Source organism: Leguminivora glycinivorella, chromosome 13 (genome assembly GCF_023078275.1).
Source record: "Leguminivora glycinivorella isolate SPB_JAAS2020 chromosome 13, LegGlyc_1.1, whole genome shotgun sequence".
Taxonomy (NCBI): Eukaryota; Metazoa; Arthropoda; class Insecta; order Lepidoptera; family Tortricidae; genus Leguminivora; species Leguminivora glycinivorella.
Window position 1 is genome coordinate 12,968,982 of NC_062983.1, and position 25,786 is coordinate 12,994,767.

The window sequence follows — 25,786 nt, forward strand, 5'->3', positions numbered from 1 at the left end:
ACCGAAAACAATTTTTCCCCTCACTAGCCCGGAAACACGTGTTTTGTCCTTTAATACCAGCGGGTAAAAACGCATTTTATCCACTAGTGGGTAAAGTAATTTGACCTTGAATAAAGTCAAATTAACTGCTTTAAAATTGATAAAAGTAGGTGAATCTGTAATATAGATGATTTACTTATCTGTGGAACTATTGGAAGCAATGATAAACGCATTTTTTGCGTTATAGTTTCCTCGCTATAGTGAGGGGAAAAGTTTTGTGTTACACTCGGGTGCAAATGTATTTTACTTCTCGTGTGTTAAAAAACTCGCAAGTTCAGGATTCTATTCTCGAACCACTCGCTTCGCTCGTGGTTCAACTATAGAATCCTTGCACTTGCTCGTTTTTCAATTCCACACTCGGCGTTAAAATACAACTTTGCCCCCTTGTATAACAAATAACTATTATTCTCGAAGTAGGTATTGTGCCGAATAAGTGCTATTATTAATCATACACAATTTAGATGTCACTGACCTTTTCGTGTCAAGTGACTTATTTTAATGGTTAAAAAAAAAATGCTACTGCCAGTTAAAGTTCAGTATCATATCGGTGTGACATTTAAAATCATTGTTCTAATCGGGCCCTAGGGCATCGAAACTTTACTAAATATCTCATTGTGAAAATCCTGTTTTCATTTGCGCTCAGCGAAGGGTGATAAGCATTTGAAATCCACTCATTGGACGTACCTTTCCTGGCAAAACGCTCTCGTAAAATGAAAAGAGCGCACGACGCGGATTTGGGGTAATTGGTTAATTAATAAGGGTGGCAGAGTTTTTACACATCGTCCCTGGAAGTGTGCCAGCCGTAATCTACTTACGTCCTCGGAGGTTCGCGTTTTAAAAGGTGCAGCAGATGCACGGTTTCATACTGCGCTCGAGATAAGCTTAGCGACACTATTCACGTATGAAACTTGGGCACTTAAATCGTAACTTAGTTTTAATCTTGGTACTTAAGGCTCGGGTGAGTGTGGGTTTCGCTTAATTTACATAATTGGTGCCTACGAGCATACTGAATCGACATCTCTGTCAGGTAGGTGAGGAAAATTAAGTCTGAATTTTTTATAAAAACTTTCTGATTTTATCGAAACGGAGAGCGAAGTTTTTTGCAGGGAAATGTCTTCTCACTCATTACGTAAAAAATACAATCTAAAATGCCGATATTGACATATCTTGCACTTCGATTTTATGTACGAACGAGTCACTCTAGGAGGAAAAAACCTCCAGCACGGGTAGCATGGTCGCGCGATAGACGATAAAATATCAGGCCGTCCCTATCGCATTATTAGTACGTGCGATAGGGACGGCCAGATGTTTTATCATTTATCGCGCGACCATAATTGCCTGCCAGGTGTTGCTCGATGTTAAATACAAGATACTCCAAGGTCAATACTCGACCCATAATGATGAGAAGCAAATGCTTCCGCTAATGGGAAACAGCCAGGTAAAAGAAGAAGAGAGTAAATACAATGAAAGGAATTGTCAGGTAACTTACGTCCGAATGCGGCGGGTTGCTTCTCGGTGGTGACGCTGGCGACGCCAGCCGCTGGGAGGCAGACTCGCGCTCGACGCTCGGTACGCTTGGGGCAGTGGTGTTTGTACCTGCAATCAATTGTCAGTGTTAACAAACAAAGCACGTACCTAATAAGTATATTTCATAAATGTGACGTTATCTGGGTAAAGGGACCTTATTGTCGATGGCGCTTATGGCGTTATGAATTATGAACGATGTTCGTATACAAATAGGACACCGCGGGACGTAAGCGGCAACGACAATAAGGTCCCTTTACCCAGATAACGGCACAAATGATTAAAATTGTGTACTTTTAAGATACAATGGTACCTAACGCACAATCCCTATCTAAGCATAATCCCACAATACATTAAAAAACTTCAACCAATTTTGGAAATCTGCTAGACCCAAACAGTTTCCGCCTAGCAGTCGGTCTGAGACTTGGGGCAAAGCTCGTCGAACCGCACTTGTGCGTTTGTGGAGCTATGGTTGATCGTTTGGGTCACCACGGCCTCTCATGCACCAAAAGTGCAGGCCGCCTGTCTCGCCATGCCTGCCTCAATGATATAATCCGTCGGGCCTTAGTCAGCGTCAACGTGCCAGCTACATTAGAACCTAACGGCTTGGCTCGTGACGACGGCAAGAGGCCCGATGGGTTGACCCTCGTGCCATGGGAACAGGGACGGCCTCTCATATGGGACGCAACTTGCGTAGACACCCTCGCGCCGTCCCACCTCGTCACGACGTCGGTAAAGGCAGGCAGTGCGGCCGCTGCAGCGGAGGCTGCAAAACGTCGTAAATACGCATCTCTTGGCGATAGTTACGTTTTTGCAGCCTTTGCTGTGGAAACTTTGGGTCCATGGGGGCCGGAGGCATTAAAATTATTTCAAAGGCTGAAATATCTTCTAATTAAAACCACTGGTGACCGTAAGGCTGGCTCGTTCCTCGCTCAGCGCATTGGCATCGCCATCCAGCGAGGAAACGCAGCCAGTCTTATGGGCACATTAGGTACTGGCAGCGACTTGGGAGACATCTGTAGGTACAGTGTAGTCCCCCTAGGTTAAGTTAGGTTTAGTTTAGTTCAAATTTGTTTCTATTATCTTGATGTTTATACTTATAAGACCTGACTTATTAAAGAAATATAGTAAAAGAATACATTAAAAAGCTATACAAAGACAGAAATAAACATTTCTATTGTTTACAGATATGGTAGTGGTAGGGCCTCTGGGTATACAAGATATAATTATGACAACACTTGTTCAAAATATTTCGAATTTCCATTTGTATGAAATTGCAACCAAATTCAACCAACCATTTCTTAAATTTCAACGCAATTATGTTATTCAAGTTGTGCACAGTATGGGAACTATGTATGTATTCACACGTCATCTGGCTTGCGTAGATTATACAGCATCCAGTTAGTCTCACCGGGAGATTGCACCTTGATTGCTCGGCGCCTTGTGCACACAACATCCATGCATTAATATACGTATGCCTTCACATTAATCTTGTGTAACCAATGTACCTAACCATGCACTGACCTTAACCTTACGATATGCCACCAAGTTACCGTCTTGGTAGCATATCGTAAGGGGTTCCCCTTGTTTTGGCATCATTTTAATATCAAGAATTATTTTTGGCATAATCTATATTGGCATAATTCACCTTTCGCATAATCTGTTATGGCATAGTATAGTTACGCATAATTTGTCTAGGCATATTTTTATTTGTCCGAATATATTTCATGCATAAAGGTTACTCGCCGAATAGTTTTTAAACATAAATTACTTCTGCATAACATGGTTTAGTCGAAATTTACCACGTAGAATTTTTATCATAGGTAATACTACTATATTAATGTTGCAGTTCTAACCTAACCTAACCGAAATTCTTGACAAAATGTATTTGTTGAGGTCGCAGTTCTAACCTAACCAAACCGACTCTCTACACAGTATTTAGTATGGGTATTCTGATTTTAAGAAATATGCCAAATATATATATGCGATACAATTTTATTCATAAAAACAATCGGCGTAAACAAAATTATGCGAACTTATTTTCGGACAGTAATATTCGCATTGTTTTAGATTAGGACAAATAAATTTTCTGCCAAATTAACATTCGGCGAAAATCGATTATGCGAAGTCTGTTATGCGAAAATCGTTTCGGACAATTAAAGTTATGCCAAATACCCATCGTAAGGTGGTGTACGGAGCCCGATGATCATTTAAGGTGGTGTACGGAAATGTTAGAATAATTACTAGTCGACAGTAGGATCTATAGGTATAGATTCCATTGTGGTGTAGGCTAGCAACCTGACACTGCAAGATCACGATTTCGTTTTCTTTCAACCTCTTGATTTGCTAAGAGTGGCACTAAAACTTGGGCAGTTACATGTGCTCTGCCCACCCCTTTCGGGTGAGTTTTATGAATTTCTATTGCATTTAAAGATGAATGAAGTAGGCATGTAGATTGTAGGTTATAATCTGGGTAACGACATAAGGAGTTATAATTATGACAAGCGCCAATATTCGTTTGAAAGTGTAAAATGCCTTGTCTAATAAAGCGGTGATGAGTTACTTACGATTTTTTACTGCTGACTGCGTTGATTCACTCGATGGTGAGGTTTCTGTCAAAGAGTAATAAATACTATCAATATTACATACCTACTTAGGTGCTAGTTATTCTAGATAGTTACTACTCGTAGTACTATTTTGTGTTGATACATAGAAACTATACGAGTTTCACCACACAAATAAATGACCTTACCGGGTTTCGAACCCAGGACCATCAGCGTAGCAGGCAGGTCACTACCCACTAGTCCAGGTCGGTCAATTTCTAGATACTTCTAAATACCCGTGTGGTGACGGGTTAAAAATTTCACTACACAAAGTACCCACTTTCCTCCCGTGGGTGTCGTAGAAGTCGACTCTGGGAGCTGGGATGGGTCGGAAACCTGTCACTGTATTACAGTTTCGTTTTCTTTCAACACCTTCTTAAATAGCTGCCAAGAGTGGCACTGACATTTTCATGTGCTCTGATGACCCTAAACTAAACAGGCGTGCGTTTGTATGTATATGTCGCAGTAAGATAGATAAAGCCGTTATATAGTTATAACCCTAGGAATATAATTATACGTCGTAACATAGTTAAACGAAAGCGATTAATTGCTATCTTACTAGGAATATAACTATAATACGTTACTAGTTTAGTTATATAGTTATATGACTGGATTCAGTTTAGTAAAACGATTGTAGGCAGGAGTGCGGCGCGGCGGTGCGGCGGAGGTATAGTTATAACCCTAGGGATATAATTATATGCCGTAACATAGCTAAACAAAAGCGATTCATAACCTCCGCCTATACCTCCGTCGCACCGCCGCACTCCTGCCTACAATCATTTCACTAAACTGAATCCTGTCATATAACTATATGACTAAACTAGTTTAGTATTATAGTTATATTCCTAGTAAGATAGCAATTAATCGCTTTCGTTTAACTATGTTACGACGTATAATTATATTCCTAGGGTTATAACTATATAACGGCTTTATCTATCTTACTGCGACATATATATGTAAGTAAAGATCGTACTTGAGCCCGACGGTTGGTGATGGTTTTCGGTGTGCCGGCGCAGCGATCTCGCGTCGCAATACGACTTGCCGCACCCGTCCGCTTTGCATTCGTACGGCTTCTTGTTTCGGTGCGTTAGCATGTGCCCGTTCCTGAAACAAAGGTATAAAATATTATATAATCGTATCGTATATGAATATTGAAGATACCTCAGGCCCCTTCAAGATGGTGTGTTCGAATTACTGCACCCATGCAATTAAAACTGCACGAATCCATACGCTTGGCGACATGATGTACCTATTGTCAGAGGGCGTAGCCGAATGGCATTTCTGCGACGCGAAACGCCACCAAAACGGCGGCGCAGAAACGTAGCCTGGCTCTGTCGCGCTAATACGCAAGAGCGACAGAGATAGATAACTACGAAAGAGATATTATCGTGAGCGTTTGTGGATTCGGCTACGCAGGATCCCCAGAATTGAAGGAACGACTAAAGAAGAAGAATACATACCTATTAATATTGATAAGCGTATACCTAAGTACCCGTAGGTTACGGGCTAAGAATTTCACCACCCCTAAATAAAGGCGTGAATGTAGGTATGTATGTATACCTAACTGATACCTATATCAGGCAGGCAATCATGGTTGCGCGATAAATTATAAAACAGCTGGCCGTCCCTATCGCACTATTCGTAAGTGGGTTGTCTATTGTTTGCCCGACAGTCATTTAACATAATATTCATTTGCCCGAATCTAACTTGCCTGAATTTCATTTGCCCGGATGATTTGTTTACCATAAAAATCATATGACATACTCGTTGTTTATCCGAATATTACCTTCTATAATCATACAATGCCATACTATTTGTTAGCCATATTATTAAGTGCAATAATATGGTTTCATACAATATTCAAACGCCATAAGCAATTATTGCCATATTAATTGTTGCCCATATTATTACCTAACCTACTTTCTGATAGCAGTTTCATTTTCCAGGGGTCACAGTTCTAACCTAACCTAACCTACTTTTCCAGCAGTTTCATTCTTCAGGGGGTCACAGTTCTAACCTAACCTAACCTACTTTCTGATAGCAGTTTCATTTTCCAGGGGTCGCAGTTCTAACCTAACCTAACCTACTGTCTGATAGTATTTTCATTTTCCGGGGGTCACAGTTCTAACCTAACCTAACCTACTTTTCAAGCAGTTTCCTTTTCCAGAGGTTCACAGTTCTAACCTAACCTAACCTACTTTCTGATAGCAGTTTCATTTTCCAGGGGTCACAGTTCTAACCTAACCTAACCTACTTTCTGATAGCAGTTTCATTCTCTAGTCCTTCTAGTACCTATTATAGTAGTTTTCGATTCTGCCAAAGCACATTATGGAAATTGACTTTTCTGGACGCTAATTTGTATGATAAATGATGGTATGGAATGTGGTAATTACGGATTTCGATGATTCTGACAAATGACATTATGGAAACTGACTTTATGGGAAACAAAGTTTCTGGCACTAGATTAATATAGTAAACAATGATTATGGCATAAGATGTTATGAGAAACAATATTATGATTGTTGAATGGGATGGCAAATAAAATTATGGCAAATGAAATTCTGGCAAATGGGGGTATCCCTTCGTAAGTGCGATAGGGACGGCCCGATGTTTTATCGTTTATCGCGCGACCATGATTGCCCTACAGGTTTATGTTATATTTATATCTCAACTCAATCCGATATTATTTAGGTACTAGTATGATTCATTTTGTTATACCTACACAAACATACTTTTTAATAAAAATAGCTCAGACCCGTGTTATTGTCGTGGGTGCATAATAAATCCGATTACAAAATTCTCGTGAAACTCCGATAAGTATAAATATTTTTTTAACTGTAACAACTTTTGTACAAATACGCAAAGAATATTTATTTTGTTTTATTTATGTATTGAGTTCTCGGCAAACAAAAAAGTCATGAATGCTAAAAGTGTCGAAACTTTAAATAAAGCTCTTTGAAGATTTCTCAAGGGAAAATATAGAAAAGTACGAACTATCGATTTGTCGATTTGGCTTCGGATACGAGTTTCATTTACATTACAGTAATTGATGGATATGGAATAAACTTTGTATTTAGGTAACAAAGTTGGACTTCATTCAGTTAGTATTCTAAATATACCTATACAAGTATCGCCTACTTTCTGAAATGTGGGCACGTGGGCAAATCTACATAAATAAATAAAGACATAATAAATAGAGAAAAGGAATACTTTAAGGTACTGATGTGCCGACGGAAAGTTTTCAAAATTCTGAAATTTTCACATAGGAAAACTTCGGAAACTTTCCATACTTTGTATGGACAATTGTATAGATGGAAACTTTCCATTTCATATAAATTTAAATTCCCTTTCTTTTTCATGAAAGTTTCGTGAATTTTTCAAGAAATTTAAGATTTTTTTGGAAAGTTTCCGCAGCTTGCACATCACTACTTTAAAGACGTTACTAAGGACACCCGGTCCGTAGATTCTTAGCTATACATTGTACAAGATGCAACGACGTTGCTACTCGTAGAGTAAACAAGGTAGGTAGATGTCCTCATCTTACATACGTGGTCTCACGTACAGTCTCAGGCATATTTCGTCATCCTCCTTGCGTAATCCCAGCATTTGCCACGGCTCATGGGAGCCTGGGGTCCGCATTGACACTGGTCTTCACGAAAACGACTGCCATCTGACTTTCCAACCCAAAGGGTTACTAGACTTTATTGGGATTGGGGTATTCAGTCATACTATGCTTTAGTAATAGATAACCACTTTTAAAATATAAATTCTTAGCTTATCACATCAGTTACACTGTTTGCTTATACAAAATCACGATACTGATAATGCCACACATCTACGGAGCGCAGGGCTACTTAATCGCCCGAGCGTCGCGCATGAATATTAATGGGCACCTCTGCCATGCGTGTTATTGACATAATGTGCTCCCGACCTAGTTGCTTTAAGATGTTTGGGGCAAACACAATGTTATGGAAGTTTGTCGTCGACACTTTTAGGGGAACTTTGTAGCTTTGTAATTGAAATTATTCGGCATTCTCAAAAATATGTTTGCTATGTGATCCATATACACAATGTGTGAAAGAGTCATGGAAACGACACAAGTGACACAATCGAAAATATATTCTCAGAGAATAAAAAATAAAAAGTGTCTATAATTGTAAAATGTACCTACTCGTATTCGTATATTGAACATTCTGCTTAATTCTACACGATATCTTAAAGAGTAACCCCCTCATTCATAATCGTACTCTAAAGTTATCACGCTGATAAAGTTCGTTTGTCCCTTTCCGACGTATTAGTGTGATAGAAAAGGACAAAGAACTTTATCGGCTTGAGAGTACGTTTATAAGGGATAAGACGGGAGTAACCTTGTGTATTTCAAATAACTAATGTTTGTTATCTAATTAATATGTACCTAACTAAATTACATGTCGTGTAGAGGTGCATATTAAATATTGTGTTGGTGCACTTAAGTACTTAGTATTAGCATGTAGAAACAGGATTTGTCACTACCGTGTTTATAATGCATAATGCTATGTGGTTAGACTTATATTGACCGGGATATATACCGTGATTACCTTTTTGATTTTTGCAGAATTAAAGAACACATTGCTGCAGTCAAAAATAACGATACTCGCAAGTCTGCTATTGCTCAACATCTGATTGAGTCGGGTGCAAATCATTGGATCGAGTTGCATAGTCCTAAGGTAATTTCGACGGAACGCCACTACATACCGAGATTGGTAAGAGAAGCCATTGAGATTCACAAATATAAAAATTTCAATCGTGAGGATGGCTTCAAACTATCTAATGTATGGAATCCAGTGATTGGTTTGTGTAAAAAACCGGTGAAGTCAGAATTGAACAAACGTAGTGACACTGTGAGTGTAGTGTGTTTGGACAGACCATCGAGTGTGAATGCGACCAGTGGTAACGCTGAAAGTGAACGCAGCCGACGCGCGCGAAGGAGGGTAGATCGCGCGCTGTCTATGCAACTTTAACATCCACCCGCCTTCGTCAGTTTTCCGTGATCATGATGCATGCAACTGCGTCGAAATATCGGGAGCTCGACAAAAATCAAAAAGGTAATCACGGTCTATATCCCGGTCAATATAAGTCTAATGAAAATAACCGTGAATCATTCAAAACTCTTATGCTATGTGGTGTTTATCAGCGCTACCCAAACAATTATGTTGGTAAATAGGCTTCCTCCGTCAAGTTTCATAGCCAGTTTTTAGTGGCCTAGTAACAATGTACTACGTACGATTTTATACTCGTAATGAATATTCGGACTAGGACACAGGACATTAATCAGTCTACTAGCATTAAAAAAAGATTGAGATGCATTTTATGACAGGCGAAAAATGTTAGTTATAGTTAAATGTGTAGATAGCGAGAAAGATACTTAAAAAAACCTTCACAAGAGTTCTATTCTTTTCAGTGCAATTATTAATCATTAGCGTGTCTCTCCTCTGCCTTCTTTTTGCCTGATACGACACGCTGTTAAGTTTTTTTACGGTCATGGGAGCGTAAAAAAGCGTAGGTAAGGTCAATACGGATAAGTGTGTCATAAGGAGAAGTCACCTTTTTACTCATTGTCACGGGTGTTTTTGCGAGTTCATACTTTTGCTACTTACTACTCAAGATTAATGGTAAACGTATGTACTCAGGCCAAACACACTTTCCCTTATGACACACTTATCCGTATTGACCTTACTCGTAGCTCTTCCCTTCTTTCTTCTCAAAAGGAGTAAGTGAAAAATTAAAAACATTGAAGAATGGTGTTATAGAGGTAGAATAAGAGAGGGTACTTACAGATGGTCCTGCCGCTTAAAGGCCTTCGCACACGTGATGCACACATACTTGCGCTCGTCGCTGTGCGTCAGTTTGTGTTTGGCGAGTGCCGACGCGTTTCCGAAGATCTTGTTGCATACCTGCGACAATGGTACAGATCAATATTAATCCACAATGTCATTTCAAGAGGTCTAGATCAGTGACATGCGGTCAAACAATTTGAATCCTACGCCACTCTAGATTATTGACACCGTGCTTCATTTGCCATAGAAAACACTTTGTCGTTTACCGTGAAAAGGTTGTACAATGGCTTAGGTTCAAATTGATTAACTGCACACGGAGACACGCGCCTAGGCTTGTAATATTGTTTTTATGGCTACGTTTGACAAATCTGTGTATCATCTTCGATGCCACAATTTGTAAAATTTACTTTAGTTCTACTTTTTGAGATCTCTTTCCTTTATCATTGCAAATCGTTCTGCAATTTAAAACGTATTCTCTCTAAATGGAACTATTACACATGTAACGGTGTTATACGTTACGTTGCCGAACTTACACAATATTATGCTATACTGGGCGTACTCGTACGTAACCCCAATTCTGCTGCCGATACCAAACTACGAAGATAAGCAACCACCACTAGCCCAAACATAGATGCAAACTACTAAACTCATAACTATATGTGTATTTATTTATTTATTAATTATTTATATATTATTTGCCCATTGTCTTTATGGTACCATGTTGTACAAATTGCGGAATTTGTTACCCTCTTCAAGTTTTCTCTCTCATTTACTCAAAGGTTAACTGGAAGAGATCCCTCAAAGGGATAAGTTCGCCTTTGTACTTCACATCTTAATGTATGCGTTTGTTTTTAAATGTGTTTTTGTACAATAAAGAGTTACTACTACTAAGTACTACTACTCATAACATCGTTACAACAATGAGAGCTCGTTGTTGAGTTGACCCTAATCCCATGTTTGCCTCTCATCTAATTAGAGGACCTTTCGTCTCCTAATCCTATTTTTATTTCGGACCTCGGGCCCTCTCTAGGGCGTACTTATCGATGGCGGGCCCGGGCCATTGTTTAATGCCCTACCCTAATATACATAATACAGTGAAACTTATATGTACGTACAGTTTGAGCCGTTCAGTTTTATAGTTATTTGGTGTCTTTGTTTGTGGTTTGGCACATATTTTGTGTTAACAATTAAGTACCTACGTCTTTACACCGTTTTTTTGTAGGTTAGGTTTGTGGTGTTTTCGTCTTCTTTCAACCCCTATTTGCCAAGAGTGGCACTGAAACTTGAGTAGTTCATGTGCTCTGCCTACCCTTTCATAGGATACAGGCGTGATTGTATGTATGTATGTATGTAGGTTTGTGGTTGTTTTCAATGCCAACTTCGCTGATAAAAAATGGACAATTTAAGTATGTCACAAAGATCATTGTATTTTTGGTATCTGTGAGCCTAAATAATGGTAAATATATAATTAAGTCAGTAATTTTCAACTTCTACTGTGATTGTAATTAGACAATTTACTCAGGCATTCGGCATATAATACTGCAATATATTATACTGTCGAAAATATACGCAGACGCCGCTCTGTAATTAGCTGATTACGAGCGACATGATCAGATGAGTAGTTGATTTAATTACAGCACGGCCCTGGGAATACATCGCTGACTTTAATTAAAGCCTTATGCATCAAAGACGATTAAAATTAAACTTCAGAAGGTATGTTCTACAAGACAATAGGCAATACACATACACAAAAAGTTACAGTAAACTCACTATCAAAAAGTAAACTACATATCATATACAGTCAGCAGCAGAAGTTCGGTAGCGGGCAAGGTGTTCACAATGATCCTAACACGCTCTTATTGTCTTAAAAATAAGATCGTGTCAAGTTCATTTTGAACACCTTGCCCGCTACGCTACTTCTGCTGCTGACTGTACATAGTAAACTCATTCTACGACTAGTTACCAGTGTGCGTAAGCCATTCGGCAAAAATGCTCATGATAATAATATCTCTTTCGTAGCGATCTATCTCTATCGCTCTTCTGTATTGGCGCGACAGAGCCAGACTACCTTTCTGCGGCGTTTCGATTTCGTTTCGCGTCGCAGAAATGCCATTCGGCTACGGGGCTACCTAGGTAACGTCCTGATTGCTTAGGTACCGGAAGCGTGTCGTAGCTAAAGTAAAATCCACAATCCTACGGACTAAATTGACAAATACTGACAGGTAAAGTGTTACCAGGAACAGCGAAATAAAAATAGTGAAGGGTATATATCGATAACAATATATCGACAAGTTGTAAAGTGCACATAACAGACTAGTTTAGTTTCAAATAAGAGGTACAAATTTTGGTTTGTTAGATTTTCGAGGTAGTGGATGGATAACATGCATTTTATCCACTAGTTTTAAAGCATAAAAAGGTTTCCGAGCCTGTAGGTGTAGCAGAGTGTGTATCCGCCTTAAGACGTGGTGTGTAACGCGCCCTTAAGAATCTCTAGCTGTCAATCATGACATCTTACCCCGTCTCTTGGATCTAGACCGTCATACAGATAACATGTCACTCCTCACGAAATGTATTAATTATAATTAAAATAAGTTAGTTTTCCAATTAATAAACACATCATTGAAGACCTCATCAATTGTTTTATTGAAGAACATTACATTTGTTCCCGAGACGGGTGATGATGAATAGGAATATTAAAACTAAAGCTATTGTTAATCATAAATATTTAGAGCCAACGCTGAATAGTAATGTAGACTATCAATTCCAAAAGTCACTTAATAGAAACATTAAGTATTACAATAGTACGAGTAAATTTAAAAGAGTTTTTATATGGGACAAGATGTGTGGTTTAAAAAAGAGCCTAATACTAATATATGGTTAAAAGGGAAGATTTGTAAATGTAACGGCTTTAGGTCTTACAATATTTTAGATATGAACAATGTGGAATACACACGAACATCATTTCATATTCGACCTCGTGTCGCGTAGCGCAGCTTTGTGTTCCACCGGAGTCTGTACTGTTGGCTGAAGGCGCAACATTCATGGTTATTTTTATTTTTAATGTAAAAGGGGGAGAAAAGTGATTCATATGTACTAGTAGTATTAAGAAAATATAGTTAACGTTATTAATTTTAGAAAGTATATTACAATGTTGTAAAACAATTTATAAATATTACCATAGAGACTGAAAATAGTGAAAGTACAAATATATAGAAATAAAGTAATTCTGTTTAATTGTTTGAAGACTGATTTGTGTAGAGATGTTTAACTGTAGTATTAATAAGATAGAGCTAACTTTATTCATTTAGAAAGTATAACAGCAATTTTGTATAACGAATTATAAGTAATCATTCTGTTTCATTGTAAGATAAAGAAATTTCAATTTAAAAGGGGAAGGTGTAGCAGAGTGTGTATCCGCCTTAAGACGTGGTGTGTAACGCGCCCTTAAGAATCTCTAGCTGTCAATCATGACATCTTACCCCGTCTCTTGGATCTAGACCGTCATACAGATAACATGTCACTCCTCACGAAATGTATTAATTATAATTAAAATAAGTTAGTTTTCCAATTAATAAACACATCATTGAAGACCTCATCAATTGTTTTATTGAAGAACATTACAGTAGGTAAAAAAGAAAATACCCTGTTCGACGATAACTTTACTAGGCTTTATTATAAAATATTATTCATTCCCAGCCGGTGTATTATGCTTCCAATTTTATCACATGTGGATAAAGTACCCGTCACGCTTTGGCAAGTATATCATAAAAATTTATATAATTTTCATATAATATTATTGCTGGTTTGAAATTAAAATTTTATCTCTAATTAGGGGTCTACAGACCTTTTGATCTGTCGAAATCACTAAAAAAGTTGGCAGGTATATTGATTAGCCGATCAAATTGCCTATTTGATTGTCCTGTCTGGGTGCACCTTAAACCTACGATGTAATAATATTTTTTATATCGATGAAAACGACACTGGCCAAACTGTGGCAACATTTGTTCACACTTACTTGTCAATTTGGTCCGTAGGTTTGTGGATTTTACTTTAGCTTTCCCTATCGCTCTTCTGTAGTGGCGCGACAGAGCCACACTGCGTTTCGTTCGACACGTGTCGTCAACGATTGTCACTTCGGCTAGGCCTTACCTATATCCTACTGTTGACGCTCCATGAATACGCAGCTGTACGGAATCTGGATTATCTAATTAAAATATTTGTCAATAATTAAAATATTTAATACTTATACACTTAATCTCTGAGCATGAGCTGCATGAGCAATCCATATTAGGTTTAAAGAATCTTTATTACTCATAAGAATTTTACAATTCACTTAAATGAGTACTATATACAAATAATTTATCTTGACGATTACAAATGTTTAATTTGTTATAACATTAAAGTGCAAATTTATAATCTAAACTTAAAACTAAATAGACATTTGCGTTTATAATTGCGGGTACATAGAGATTTTATTTCGCCCGCGGCACTTCTTAGTCAGTTACCATGCGCAGAATCATTATGCTTCGCGAGCGCAGGCGCGAGCTCTCAGATAACCAGGGTGGCTAGCCGAATGGCACAATCGCTCACGAAACGCTCACGAAACGAAGCGCTAGTAGATATCTATCTCTATCGCGCTTGCGTATTGGCGCGACAGAGCCAGCGGCGTATCGCTTTCGTTTGGCGTCGGAGAAATGCCATTCGGCTACGGGGCCAGAGCCGCAGGACGCGGATGCGTTACGATTACGCCAATCGGGAATATGGTAAATGCGAACACAGGCGCGCGCCCGCGCTCCGCAAGCGATCAGAATATTACTATAGCGATAACAACTAAGTCAAAACACAGCTTAAAAACAGCGGATGCACTTATAAATAAACATGCTGTATTCTGTAATTATATGTTTGCATTATATGTTTCAGTGCATATTTTAAATCATAATTTAAAATAAGCTATTTTAGTCAATAGCCCACTTTTCAATATTTTATTAATATTGAGGCATAGTTATTAAATTATATATATAGATTATAGTAATTAATATTATCGAGCCGTTTAACATTTATAATTTGACATTTTAATTATTGTACATTTATGTTATTACTTATGTATTTGTAGTAGTTAGATTATTATGTTTATTTTTTTGTATTAAAGCTATTTAAGACATGCTGCTTAAGTAATTTTTTAAAAGTTGTATTAGATGTAGCATTCTTTATGGTATCCGGTAGCTTATTATATAAATTGGCACCTTCATAGAGTAAGCTATTTTTTCCGTAATTAGTGCGGGGGGTCCGGAGTATTAGGTTGTTAGCGTTTCTTAATTTCATTTTTTGGACATTGTGTTTCTTAGTAAATGTTATTTGTATATGAAGGTCCTTACGCATAATTTTACGAATTAGAAGACAAGTGTAATATATATAGGTCTGAGTGATATTCATTATTTTGGTCTCTTTATAGATTTGAGATGTAGGTGTTAAATGGTTGTATTTAAATAGAACTTTTACTAACTTGTTTTGTGACCTCTGTATACTGTTTATATATGTAGCTGCAGCTGAGCCCCATATTTCGATAAGGTAGTCTATATGGGGTTTTACCAGAGAGTTATAGATTGTATAGCAAATTTGTTTCGGAAGACATCGGGCTATGCCACGTAAAGCTCCAGTCAGTGAGGTTATTTTAGTTCGAATTTTTTCAACGTGGGTTTTCCAAGTAAGTTGCTTATCAAGTATAAGGCCCAAGTATTTTTCATGGTCAACTCTATTTATGCTTTGGTTGTTTATCTTTAAGGTTTCGCTAAATTGTAGTTTCTTGTTTTTAGGAGCAAATATTATATAATTTGTTTTGTTAACATTAATGGTAAGTAGATTCGTTTGGAACCAGCTATTTAATGTATTTAAATCAGACTGTGCTTCGTTAATCAAATCCTGAATAGAATGGCCAAAATAGAAAAGACTGGTGTCGTCAGCATATAAGGTTATATCACCCCTAAGGCCAATTTCGTGAATGTTGTTTATGTATACAAGGAAAAGCAATGGTCCTAAAATTGACCCTTGAGGGACGCCACATGTTACTGGTAAGGGTTTGCTTTCACTCTGACCAATTTTTACTATTTGTTTCCGATTTGAGAGGTAAGACTCGAACATTTTATAGGCGGTGCCTTTGACACCTATGTCTGCCAGTTTTTGGAGGAGTATTTTATGGCTAACGGTGTCAAAGGCTTTTTTTAAATCAATAAAAATCCCTAGCGCTACTTTCTTTTGGTCTATTGCAACCTTAATCTTTGTGACTAAATCTACCGTTGCTGTAAGAGTGTTTGATTGAGGCCGGAAACCGTACTGTTTATCATACAGGAAATTTATTGACTTAAGGTAACTTTCAAAACGGCATCGAATTATAGTCTCCATAACTTTAGATGGAATGGGCAGCACCGAAATTGGTCTATAGTTTCCAGGGTCTACTTTAGTACCGGATTTATGTATGGGTGTTACTTTAGCGACCTTGAGACTATCAGGAAAGGTGCCAAGTTTTAAGCATTTATTGAGGCAACCTGCTAACTCATTAACAATATGGCTTTGTATACATTTTATAGCTTTAGTAGTAACTCCGTCTAGTCCCGAACTAGTGTTAGTATTAAGTTTATTTATAGTTTTATTTATTTCAGTGATCGTAACTGGCCCGAATTCACAGAGCTCATTATTAGGTGCGTAAGAGATTTTGAAGTATAAATCTGATCTTCGTTATTCGTTATTTTGTTAGCTAATACTTTTCCTATAGTAGAGAAATAGTCATTGAAGGAATCACATATATCACTTGGATCAGTCACACTGCCTGCTTCAGTCTGTAGCATTTTTGGTACCTGCTCGTTCTTAAGTTTATTTTTGGATAAGCTATTAATCAAAGTCCACATTTTAGAAGAGTTCCCTTTACAATCACTAAATGCGTTGTGGTAATATTCGTTTTTTGCCTTCTGTATTTTTCTTGTAACTTCGTTCCTTTTTTTGATAAATTCTTCTTTCGTTTTTTCGTTGCTTAAGTTATTTTTATGTTCACGCCATAACACATTTCGCTCATTTATTCCTTTGAGTATATCCCTATTTATCCAGTCCTGTCTGGGTGGGTTTAGTATCTTTGTTTTTTTAGTTTTACAGGTTTGTATGCTGGTAAGTATTCTTTCTTCCAAAATGGTGTACTCGTTACTTTCATTTGTCTTCTTATTCTTACTAATTGTTTCGTAAAGTTTTTTGTAATCGATGGCATCATAGGTTATCTTCTCTGGTAAACCCGGCTTACAGTTTGTGATTTCTAAGTATATTTGCTTGTGATCCGACATCGGTGACTCAATTATAGTCATATGAAATGCATTTTGAGGTAAGTTGGTACATATATGATCTATTATGGAGCTATTCGAAGCAGTTTCTCGTGTAGCGTACTTCTTATCTATTTTATTTAATATTCTGTAGCCATTTTCTTCTACTACTTGTCTATACTCATTAGTGATTCGATCTGAATCCAATAAATTCAAGTTGAGATCGCCGAAAATAATACTTCTTTTTGCTGTTAATAGCTCATTGGTAAGATTATCGAAGAATGATGTAGTATTTACGCGTTCCGGTTTTCTATATACTGCTCCTATATTTAATGCGGTTTTTTCAAGGTTAATCTGAAGAAAGTGGTTTCCATTTAGTTCTCTATCTTTCACATGGCTGTGTTTGAGGTTGTTGTGTGCAAAAATAGAAACACCACCACCTCTTGCACCCGTCCTGTAGTTATAATAGTGAGTATAACCTGGTATTTGTATGATTTTTATATCATCCTCAGTTTTTATCCATGTCTCTGTTAGTATGATGAGATGTATGATACAGTGAAATGATTTAATGACACATATTAGCTCGTCTAGCTTACCAGGTTTCACGATGCTTCGAGCATTCGCATATAGGCACTTTATAGAATTCTTGTTAGGTGTTATGGATTCGTAATTATCTGTTTTCTGGTGCGTTACATTACTTTTAGCTATTAATTCAGGGGTTCGGATGCCTGAGGCACAATTAGTTGGAATGGTGTTCAGTTTTTTGATAAATTTTCGATGATTTTAGGCACTCCCTTTATGTATTTAATGACTAAGTTCGATTCACCCATTGCAATCCTGTCTGAAATTTCTTTCTTAAGTTTTTTGAAGTAAAGCTGCTGCTCCTTGGTCTGATCACAGTATATTTTAATAGTGTCATCATCTAGCTTACCTTTATTTCGTAGGATGCTTAGAGCATATTCTTTTGATGGAAAACATACCTTCAACGGTCGAGTTTTATCTGGCTTGTACTTACCAAGCCTCGTTGTTTCTACTTGTTGATCGAAATCTGGCAAGATTTTGTTAATAATCAGAAGCGCTTCCCCTAGATCTTGCGATGACCTTTCGGTGTGGGTGGTAGCTGATGGCTCAGAGATCCCTTCAATTATAATATTCTTCTGTCTTATAAATCGCTCTTGGACTTCTGCAATCACTTCTTCTCGAGAACCTTTGGATGTATCTTGTTCTGTGCACTTGTGGGCTTGCTGAAGCTGTAAGACATTTTTTTCTACAACATTTAATTTGTCTTGTGTAATATCATTCTGTATTTTAAGGTTAGAGACTTCTGTTTTAATGCTGTTTTGGTCAACTGTTAGCTTTTCTATTGCTGTTTGGTTGGATTTTAGTTCGTCTCTAATTGTTGTGATATCACGAGACATCTTATCTATAGTTTCGGTTTGCTTGTCACTAGTTTTTTTAGCATTTTTCATAAGCTCCACCATTTCAGCCATCTGTTTGCGTATTTCTGTAAGCTCATTCATTATTTGGTCATCATCGTGTGTGTGTTTTCGCTTGAGGCAGCGCGGTGTGTTCTTTACATTTTCAGCCTGTCCTGGTTCTGTATCCAATGTATCCAAGGCCGTATTCGAGCCACTTAGACTACTTCCGTCTGGAGAGCGTAGAGTTTTCATCCTCTCGGTAGCTTCAGTGGACTCGCTGAATAGTTGTTCTGTGTAATTAAACATATTCAGAGTTAAAAGACAAGAAATTTTGACCTCACGTTTATGTCGATATAAGGATAATATTTTAACGACCCAATCTGAAGTTTAAGATATGTTAAATATTTGCTTTAGATTTATAAGTCCAATAGGCTACCAGCAACGAACGCTACTTGACTACTCCGTAGCTCGTAGCAACAGTTTTCCGTTACGTAATGTAAATTTAATACTGTTTTTGTAGGCTCATTGTAATCTACTTAGCTTGAATCTAGAACCTCAGCTAAGTATAAAATGGGTACAATTGGATTTCCAGTTACTACAATACGCAATGGGAAATTCTAATGTTATTTGGAATCACTTACAGTGGAAACTTTACAGCGCGCACAAGTTTTTTTTTTTCAGAAGAGTTGGACGCCAACTTGCGCTCATTCTGGGACCATAGAAAATCGCTAACGCTCCATGGTAAACTGTCTATATAGCGAGAGAGAGATAGATAGAGAGAGAAAGAGAGAGAGAGAGAATCCAAAGTGACAATCAGGACGCCACGTGGAGTTCAAAACGCAATATGGCTCTGTCGCGCCACTGCTGAAGATCAAGGTTAGCTACGATACGCTTACGAAACGTAAGCGATTGTGACGTTGGCTAGGTACTCTGATCCGACCCGACGCCACCATTATCTGCGCAATGTTATTATTCGCTACATTTGAATATTTTACTAGGGACCCAAGAGTTTTTCGCTAACGTGTCCTTTGTCAGATATTTCTTTTGCACAAATTTCGGCCTTTCATTTAAATATGGGACGAAAGGTCAAGGCAGCTTAGTGCTCTATAAAGAATATAAGTATACAAGTATAATCTCACATCTCATAGTATACCTACCTCACCGCTGTCAGTAAAGTTACTAAGTAAGTATGTAACATATTATAAAATCACAAAATTGCGGTTAATTTTATGATGTGTTTGCAACTTTATTAATTTTTACGTAAACTGTACGTTTATAGGTATGTAAGTACTGTATTTTAATAATGTAGGTACTTACCTTAATATTAGACAGATATATTGATGTATAGGTTTCAGCGCTAACCACGACAACTCCTTTGACATAGGAACAAGAAATGATTAAACTTTAGACTCCAGGTAGAAAATGAGTCTAACTGAATAAAATTAGTCATGCAAGAAGACAAGGACTGAACGAGAAATTTCAGCAAAGAGCGGAGACGAACAACTTGCTAGTAAAACTGCTATGTCCTAGATATACATCTACGAAACAAAATTTAATTAGCTTTCCGTCATAGAGACAGTTGAGACGGCTTCGCTCAAACATCACAGAGCTATGTTAATTTTAAATGCTCAGTTACCTAAACATTGCAAAGGTTATTTCTCAGACAATTGTTAAATTAGTATTACTTAAGAGGAAAGGTACGAGGGTCATGCCAAAAGAAGTTAGATACTCCATGGTCATTTGATTGATACTGGCCAGTTATACACCAATGTAAAGGTAGGTTATCTGCTTATAAATTTAAAAATGGAACACTTGGAAATTCTTAGGATTCCTTTTTTAATTATTTTTTTTCTAAATAATTTTGGCGGGAATTTTCCGCAACAATGGAGCTTACTCGACGTGATTTTCGTGTTATGATATATTATGACTTTAAAAAAGGTTTAACACCTCAAGAGTGTTTTGAACTTTTAGTCTCGACTTTTGGAGAGTTTGCGTGTTCACGTGCAACTGTTTTCAATTGGTTTGCTGAATTTAAAAGAGGACGGGAGAGCTTTGAAGATGAGGCGAAGACCGGACGGCCGCCAACCGCAGTCACTGAAGAAAATGTAAAGACTGTGGAAAAAAATATTCGTGCGAACCGACGAATTACATATGTAGAGCTCGAGCGTGAACTGGGCATTGGATCAGCAGCATTGCAAACTATAATTCATAGTAAACTGTCTCTTCATACGAGTAAGCGTTGTTCAAGATGGGTGCCGCACAAGCTCACCGATTTACAGAAAGACCGTCGCGTGGATTGGTGCAAATTTATGATAGATAAATTCGACGCAGGCGAGAACAAAAACGTATATGATATACTTACAGGTGACGAAACATGGCTATATAACTACGATCCCGAAACAAAGCGACAGTCCACAGTATGGTGTTTTGAAGATGAGCCGACGCCAACAAAATGTCGCCGAACCCGAAGCACACAAAAACAAATGGTTGCCTCATTTTTCTGCAAGACGGGACATATTGCTACAATAGTGCTAGAAGATCAAAAGACAGTTAATTCAGAATGGTATGTGACAGTTTGTGCCCCAAGAGTACTGTCAGCTTGGTGTGACAAGCGGCCGAAGTCAGGAACCCGGCGCCTGCTCTGGCACCACGACAACGCTGCCCCGCACACTTCCGCTAGAACACTTGACTATTTCAGCTCAAAAAACGTGACTATTCTGCTCACCCCCCATATTCCCCTGACCTATCCCCCTGTGATTTTTATCTTTTTCCTAAAATTCAAGAAAAATTAAAAGGAAGGCGATTTGAGAACAAAGAAGATGCGTTGGCTGCGTATAATTACGAAATTTCTGAGGTGTCTAAAGAAGAGTGGTCATCGGTATTTTCTAAGTGGTTTAGACGGATGAAAACGTGTATACGTGTTCACGGTGAATACTTCGAAAAAATAGATAGCTGTAATAAAGAATAAAGTATGTAAATTTTGAGTATCTAATTTCTTTTGGCATGACCCTCGTAGATGTCATTTTCTATTCAAGATGGTCTGGATGGATGATGGATGGTCTTTATGGAAAATATATTTATGTAATCTGACGTATATTATCTACCTACCTACACTGAGAGAAACTTGCATTGTGAATTTAACAAGTTCGATTTATTGCGGGTTTATCGTTTGAAACAAAAGTATTGAATAAATCACAATATTGATGATACAAGTCGAATAACAATGTCAAACTTGTTAAAAAATATTTGATTAAATCAGCCAAATGTACGTTTAAAACAATATGTGGTATGTTGCTTTTACAAAATCAACTTGTTAATTCAAATATATTGTTGATTCAAATAACGAGTACCTTGTAGAATGTATTAATTACAATCTACATAACTTGTTGTTTGAACCAAAGAGCACGTAGGCGCTATTTTAACCAAAAAACTTGTTGAACGAACATTGTTTTATTTTCTCTCAGTGTAGTACCAATGTAGGTATGTATGCCTTTCTTTACCTTTACGTTGGCCCTTTTTAGATATTTAGATAATCTAAATATTTTAAAATAATAATCATTATTGTAAAATATTAAGAGCGAAAACCTATTCAACAAAATTATAGAATTTTAAATGCTCTAAATAAAACTTCGAAAAAACCAAACGCTCCGTTTGTCGTAGTTGTGGTTGATATAAAAGTAGTACAAAACTATTCCTTTTCAACAATGACGATTTAATACGGGACTGGTAAAGCCCGTACAAAAATGCGTACCCGTGAAATGTATGGGTTTTTTAGGCTTAAAACTAGATGGCGCTGTTCAGCAGCCTGGAAGTGGCCAAAATTATTAGGAAGTGGCAAATATTGTTGCGTGTTTTAATGTTTTAAATAAGAACAAATGACTGACTCCTTTATTTTAATATCATGATATCACGTCAATACACATTTAAAAAAAAAATTGTTGGCATCATCAGTGTAGTTATTAGGTAGGTATAGTATTTAATAGATGGCGCTAAAAAATTGAGGTACGATTCTTAGTGTGAAGATTGTAAATCCTATATAAACCATCCTTGATTTTCAATAAGTTTTATGTAGTTAACTTTCATACCTATTCATATTCATTTATTCATAAAATTAAAAATTTTACATGTCAAAGTTAAAGTTAAATCCAGTCTTTCCAGGGAAGGGAACTTTTTATATATCCTCGCGTACATTTACCAATTGGTCTGAGGGACACTGTAATTTTTGGTACTTAAGCATTAGCACAGGAATAGGTACACGAAATTGTATAAATTGCTTGTCTAGCAAAACGTTGGATCGTTCAGTATCAATCGAAAGCAAGTGACATCTAAGGATATCTCAGGGTTTCTCCCGAGGAGCCCTTGAGTTATCTCGGCCGGATCAATATTTACGGGCCGGCATCGTTTTATGGCGAATAAACTTAGAACGATGGGTTTCCTGAGTATCGCCGGATTTGGACATCAATCTTATAGCAAATTCCTTGTTACGGTTTATAAAATAGTTTTTTTTATGTTACTTTTTATGTTTACTTATTGACAATTTTAAGGTTCGATTATGTTTTAACACGATTGCCCAAAAATGTAGCGTATTGTTTTCTGCATTTGTGTTTTTATTTAGTGAGTTTCTTTATGTAAAGCGGTAATCTCATACTAATCACTACGTAGTAATTAATATTAAGTATTAGTAGTTTAGGTACATGGTACGTGGTAGTACTCTATGGGCCATTATGACCATGTATGTAAATTAAGATAAATAAATACTCTAATTCAAAATTGAAGCAAAATAATGTTATCGTGAAGAATTAAACTTTGTACTCGTTATGTTTTTGCCTACAAGTAAACTCTACTAAATCTACTCAATGCACGTCATAATCAAATGTTTTAACGAAATGGCGAGGAAACTGGGCTTAAGTGCTTACTTTAAACTTAGTCGAACAAAGGGAGAGAGACAAGCTTTTTATGTGGCAGGTTTTCGTGCACATTTTCATAAGTTAGTACGAGTGACCTGAATTCTTGGGCCGTGACCCACATCTGGAATGCACGCAGAAATCGGGTCGAGTGGAATCCCTCGTAGCGTTCTGCAATTATATGCGTTTGACGAGTAAGCATATTTCGTTTTGCTTATTGACTTTCCGGGTTAAATGTAACATGAAACACATGTGAAAAGATTCGAAGTATGTCTGGTTTATGGAAAAGTCTTAAAGAAGACAAACGTTACGAATATATATCTCATAATCATATAAATAGGTTCGGGTTGTAAGGTCAGATGGCAGTCGCTTTCGTAAAAACTAGTGTCTACGCCAAATCTTGGGATTCGTTGTCAAAGCGGACCCCAAGTTCCCATGAGCCGTGGGAAATGCCGGGATAACGCAAGGACGATGATGATGAATCATGTAAATAGGTTATGTTATATTTTGTTTATAGAAAGCATTTGCTTCCAACAAAAGGGCAATATTTTAAGCTTCGCTTGAATCGAGAGGTTGGAGTGCCTCAAGGATGATCGGAGGCTAAGCCCCGCGCTCGAGTTTTGTGCACGCATCCAATTTTCAGATGAGTAATGTTTTACACCTTGGCGACACAGACAGCTGTACCTTATGATGGACAAATTATAGTAAATATGTGCGATATATCGTGTTTTAATGCAATTCGATGGTGCAATTGATATATTTAAGAATTACTGAAATATAGAAACGTGTTTATAGTTCTAGGTTAGTTAACGTTATTATGCTCTGTACTTTTAGGTACATATTTAAGTAATGTAAGAAATAAACAAATGACTTATACATTTTCGAGTAGTTACAAGTTACAACTTTTGTCGCCTAACCAACCAAATACAAAAACCAAGCGGGGATCTATCACTGATCGACCTGTCTTACTGATGTGCCGACGGAAAGTTTCCAAAATTCTGAAATTTTCACATAGGAATACTTCGGAAACTTTCCATACTTTGTATGGACAATTGTAGGGATGGAAACTTTTCATTTCATAAATTTAAATTCAATTATTTTTCGTGAAAGTTTCGTAAATTTTTCAAGACATTTAAGATTTTTTTGGAAAGTTTCCGCAACTTTCACATCACCAAGTCCTGTCTTTATTAACCTTTTTATTTGGTCATATTTTGATTAACCTTCAACTGGTATAAAGAGCCCTTTGAGGGTAGATTTTTTTACATTTATTTAAAAAAACACCTAAAGATACGAATGATAGCAGTTAACCTACTAGCTAGGTTTTAGCTGATGACGCAGAGCAGATGTATGTACAGTCAACCAATTGGAACCCTAGGCCACTCTACAACCATGTCAAAATGACAAGCAGTAAGAGATTTCTTACAATCTGATTATAACGTCACTGTGACATAGTTCTACAGTGGCCTAGGGTTCCAATTGGTTGACTGTACCCAATTAGAAGCAAGACTCTTTTTAACCCTGCTAATTTCCGACGGCGTAAAGAAGCCAGAAACTATTTAAAAGCTGAAACAAGTTTCCTAATTGCATTTATTAACTTCACTTTAAACTTATTTATGACGCTTTTTATTTAAAAAAAAAAACTCTTTCTCTGAGTAATGTAATGAATTCGATTAAAATCATTTTCCTTTGTTGCAGTATTTCTTCTGAACAACAGAAAAAATATCGCTACTCACCAATATTCTTTGAACAAAGGTCTTAACTATTAACTACTTTCTAGAATACACTGTGGTTTATTACACAAGAAATTAATATTTAAGGCTAACATTAAAAGAAAGAGGAAGTGCCACAAAATGCTGGCGACTTCTAGCACTGATCTTCCGATGAGATCATGATGACGATTTTTAACTGACTTCTTTTTAAAGTCTACTTATGGGTAACAACCCATCTTATCTTATCTTGAACAACTAAATAATAAGGACCTAATAAATAATCTAAAAAGATATCTAAGGTTGTGACTGGTGTATAATGACTTCAGCAGTTCTCGAAAAGTTTGTACAAAAATTAAGAAAAAAGTTAAATTTGTTTTTATTAATTCCTATTTTGTTACCAAGATTTTGGTTGATGAATTGGGATTTTATTAAGTTTTATTTCGTCATTAAGGTTCTCTAGTATCGATATTTT

At 37.1% G+C, this 25,786-nt stretch overlaps 1 protein-coding gene across 1 annotated transcript in view; it reads right to left on the bottom strand.

The window, feature by feature from the left end:
* The window catches only part of LOC125232734 (mucin-12), a 321,469-nt gene that overhangs the window by 35,034 nt on the left and 260,649 nt on the right, over positions 1–25,786 (bottom strand). Inside the window, exons 7-10 of the mRNA XM_048138493.1 lie at positions 9,981–10,099; positions 5,140–5,270; positions 4,131–4,175; positions 1,529–1,635 (exon numbers count right to left, since the gene is read on the bottom strand). Of these exons, the coding sequence (XP_047994450.1) occupies positions 1,529–1,635; positions 4,131–4,175; positions 5,140–5,270; positions 9,981–10,099 (402 nt within the window). The remainder of the gene's footprint in view (positions 1–1,528; positions 1,636–4,130; positions 4,176–5,139; positions 5,271–9,980; positions 10,100–25,786) is intronic.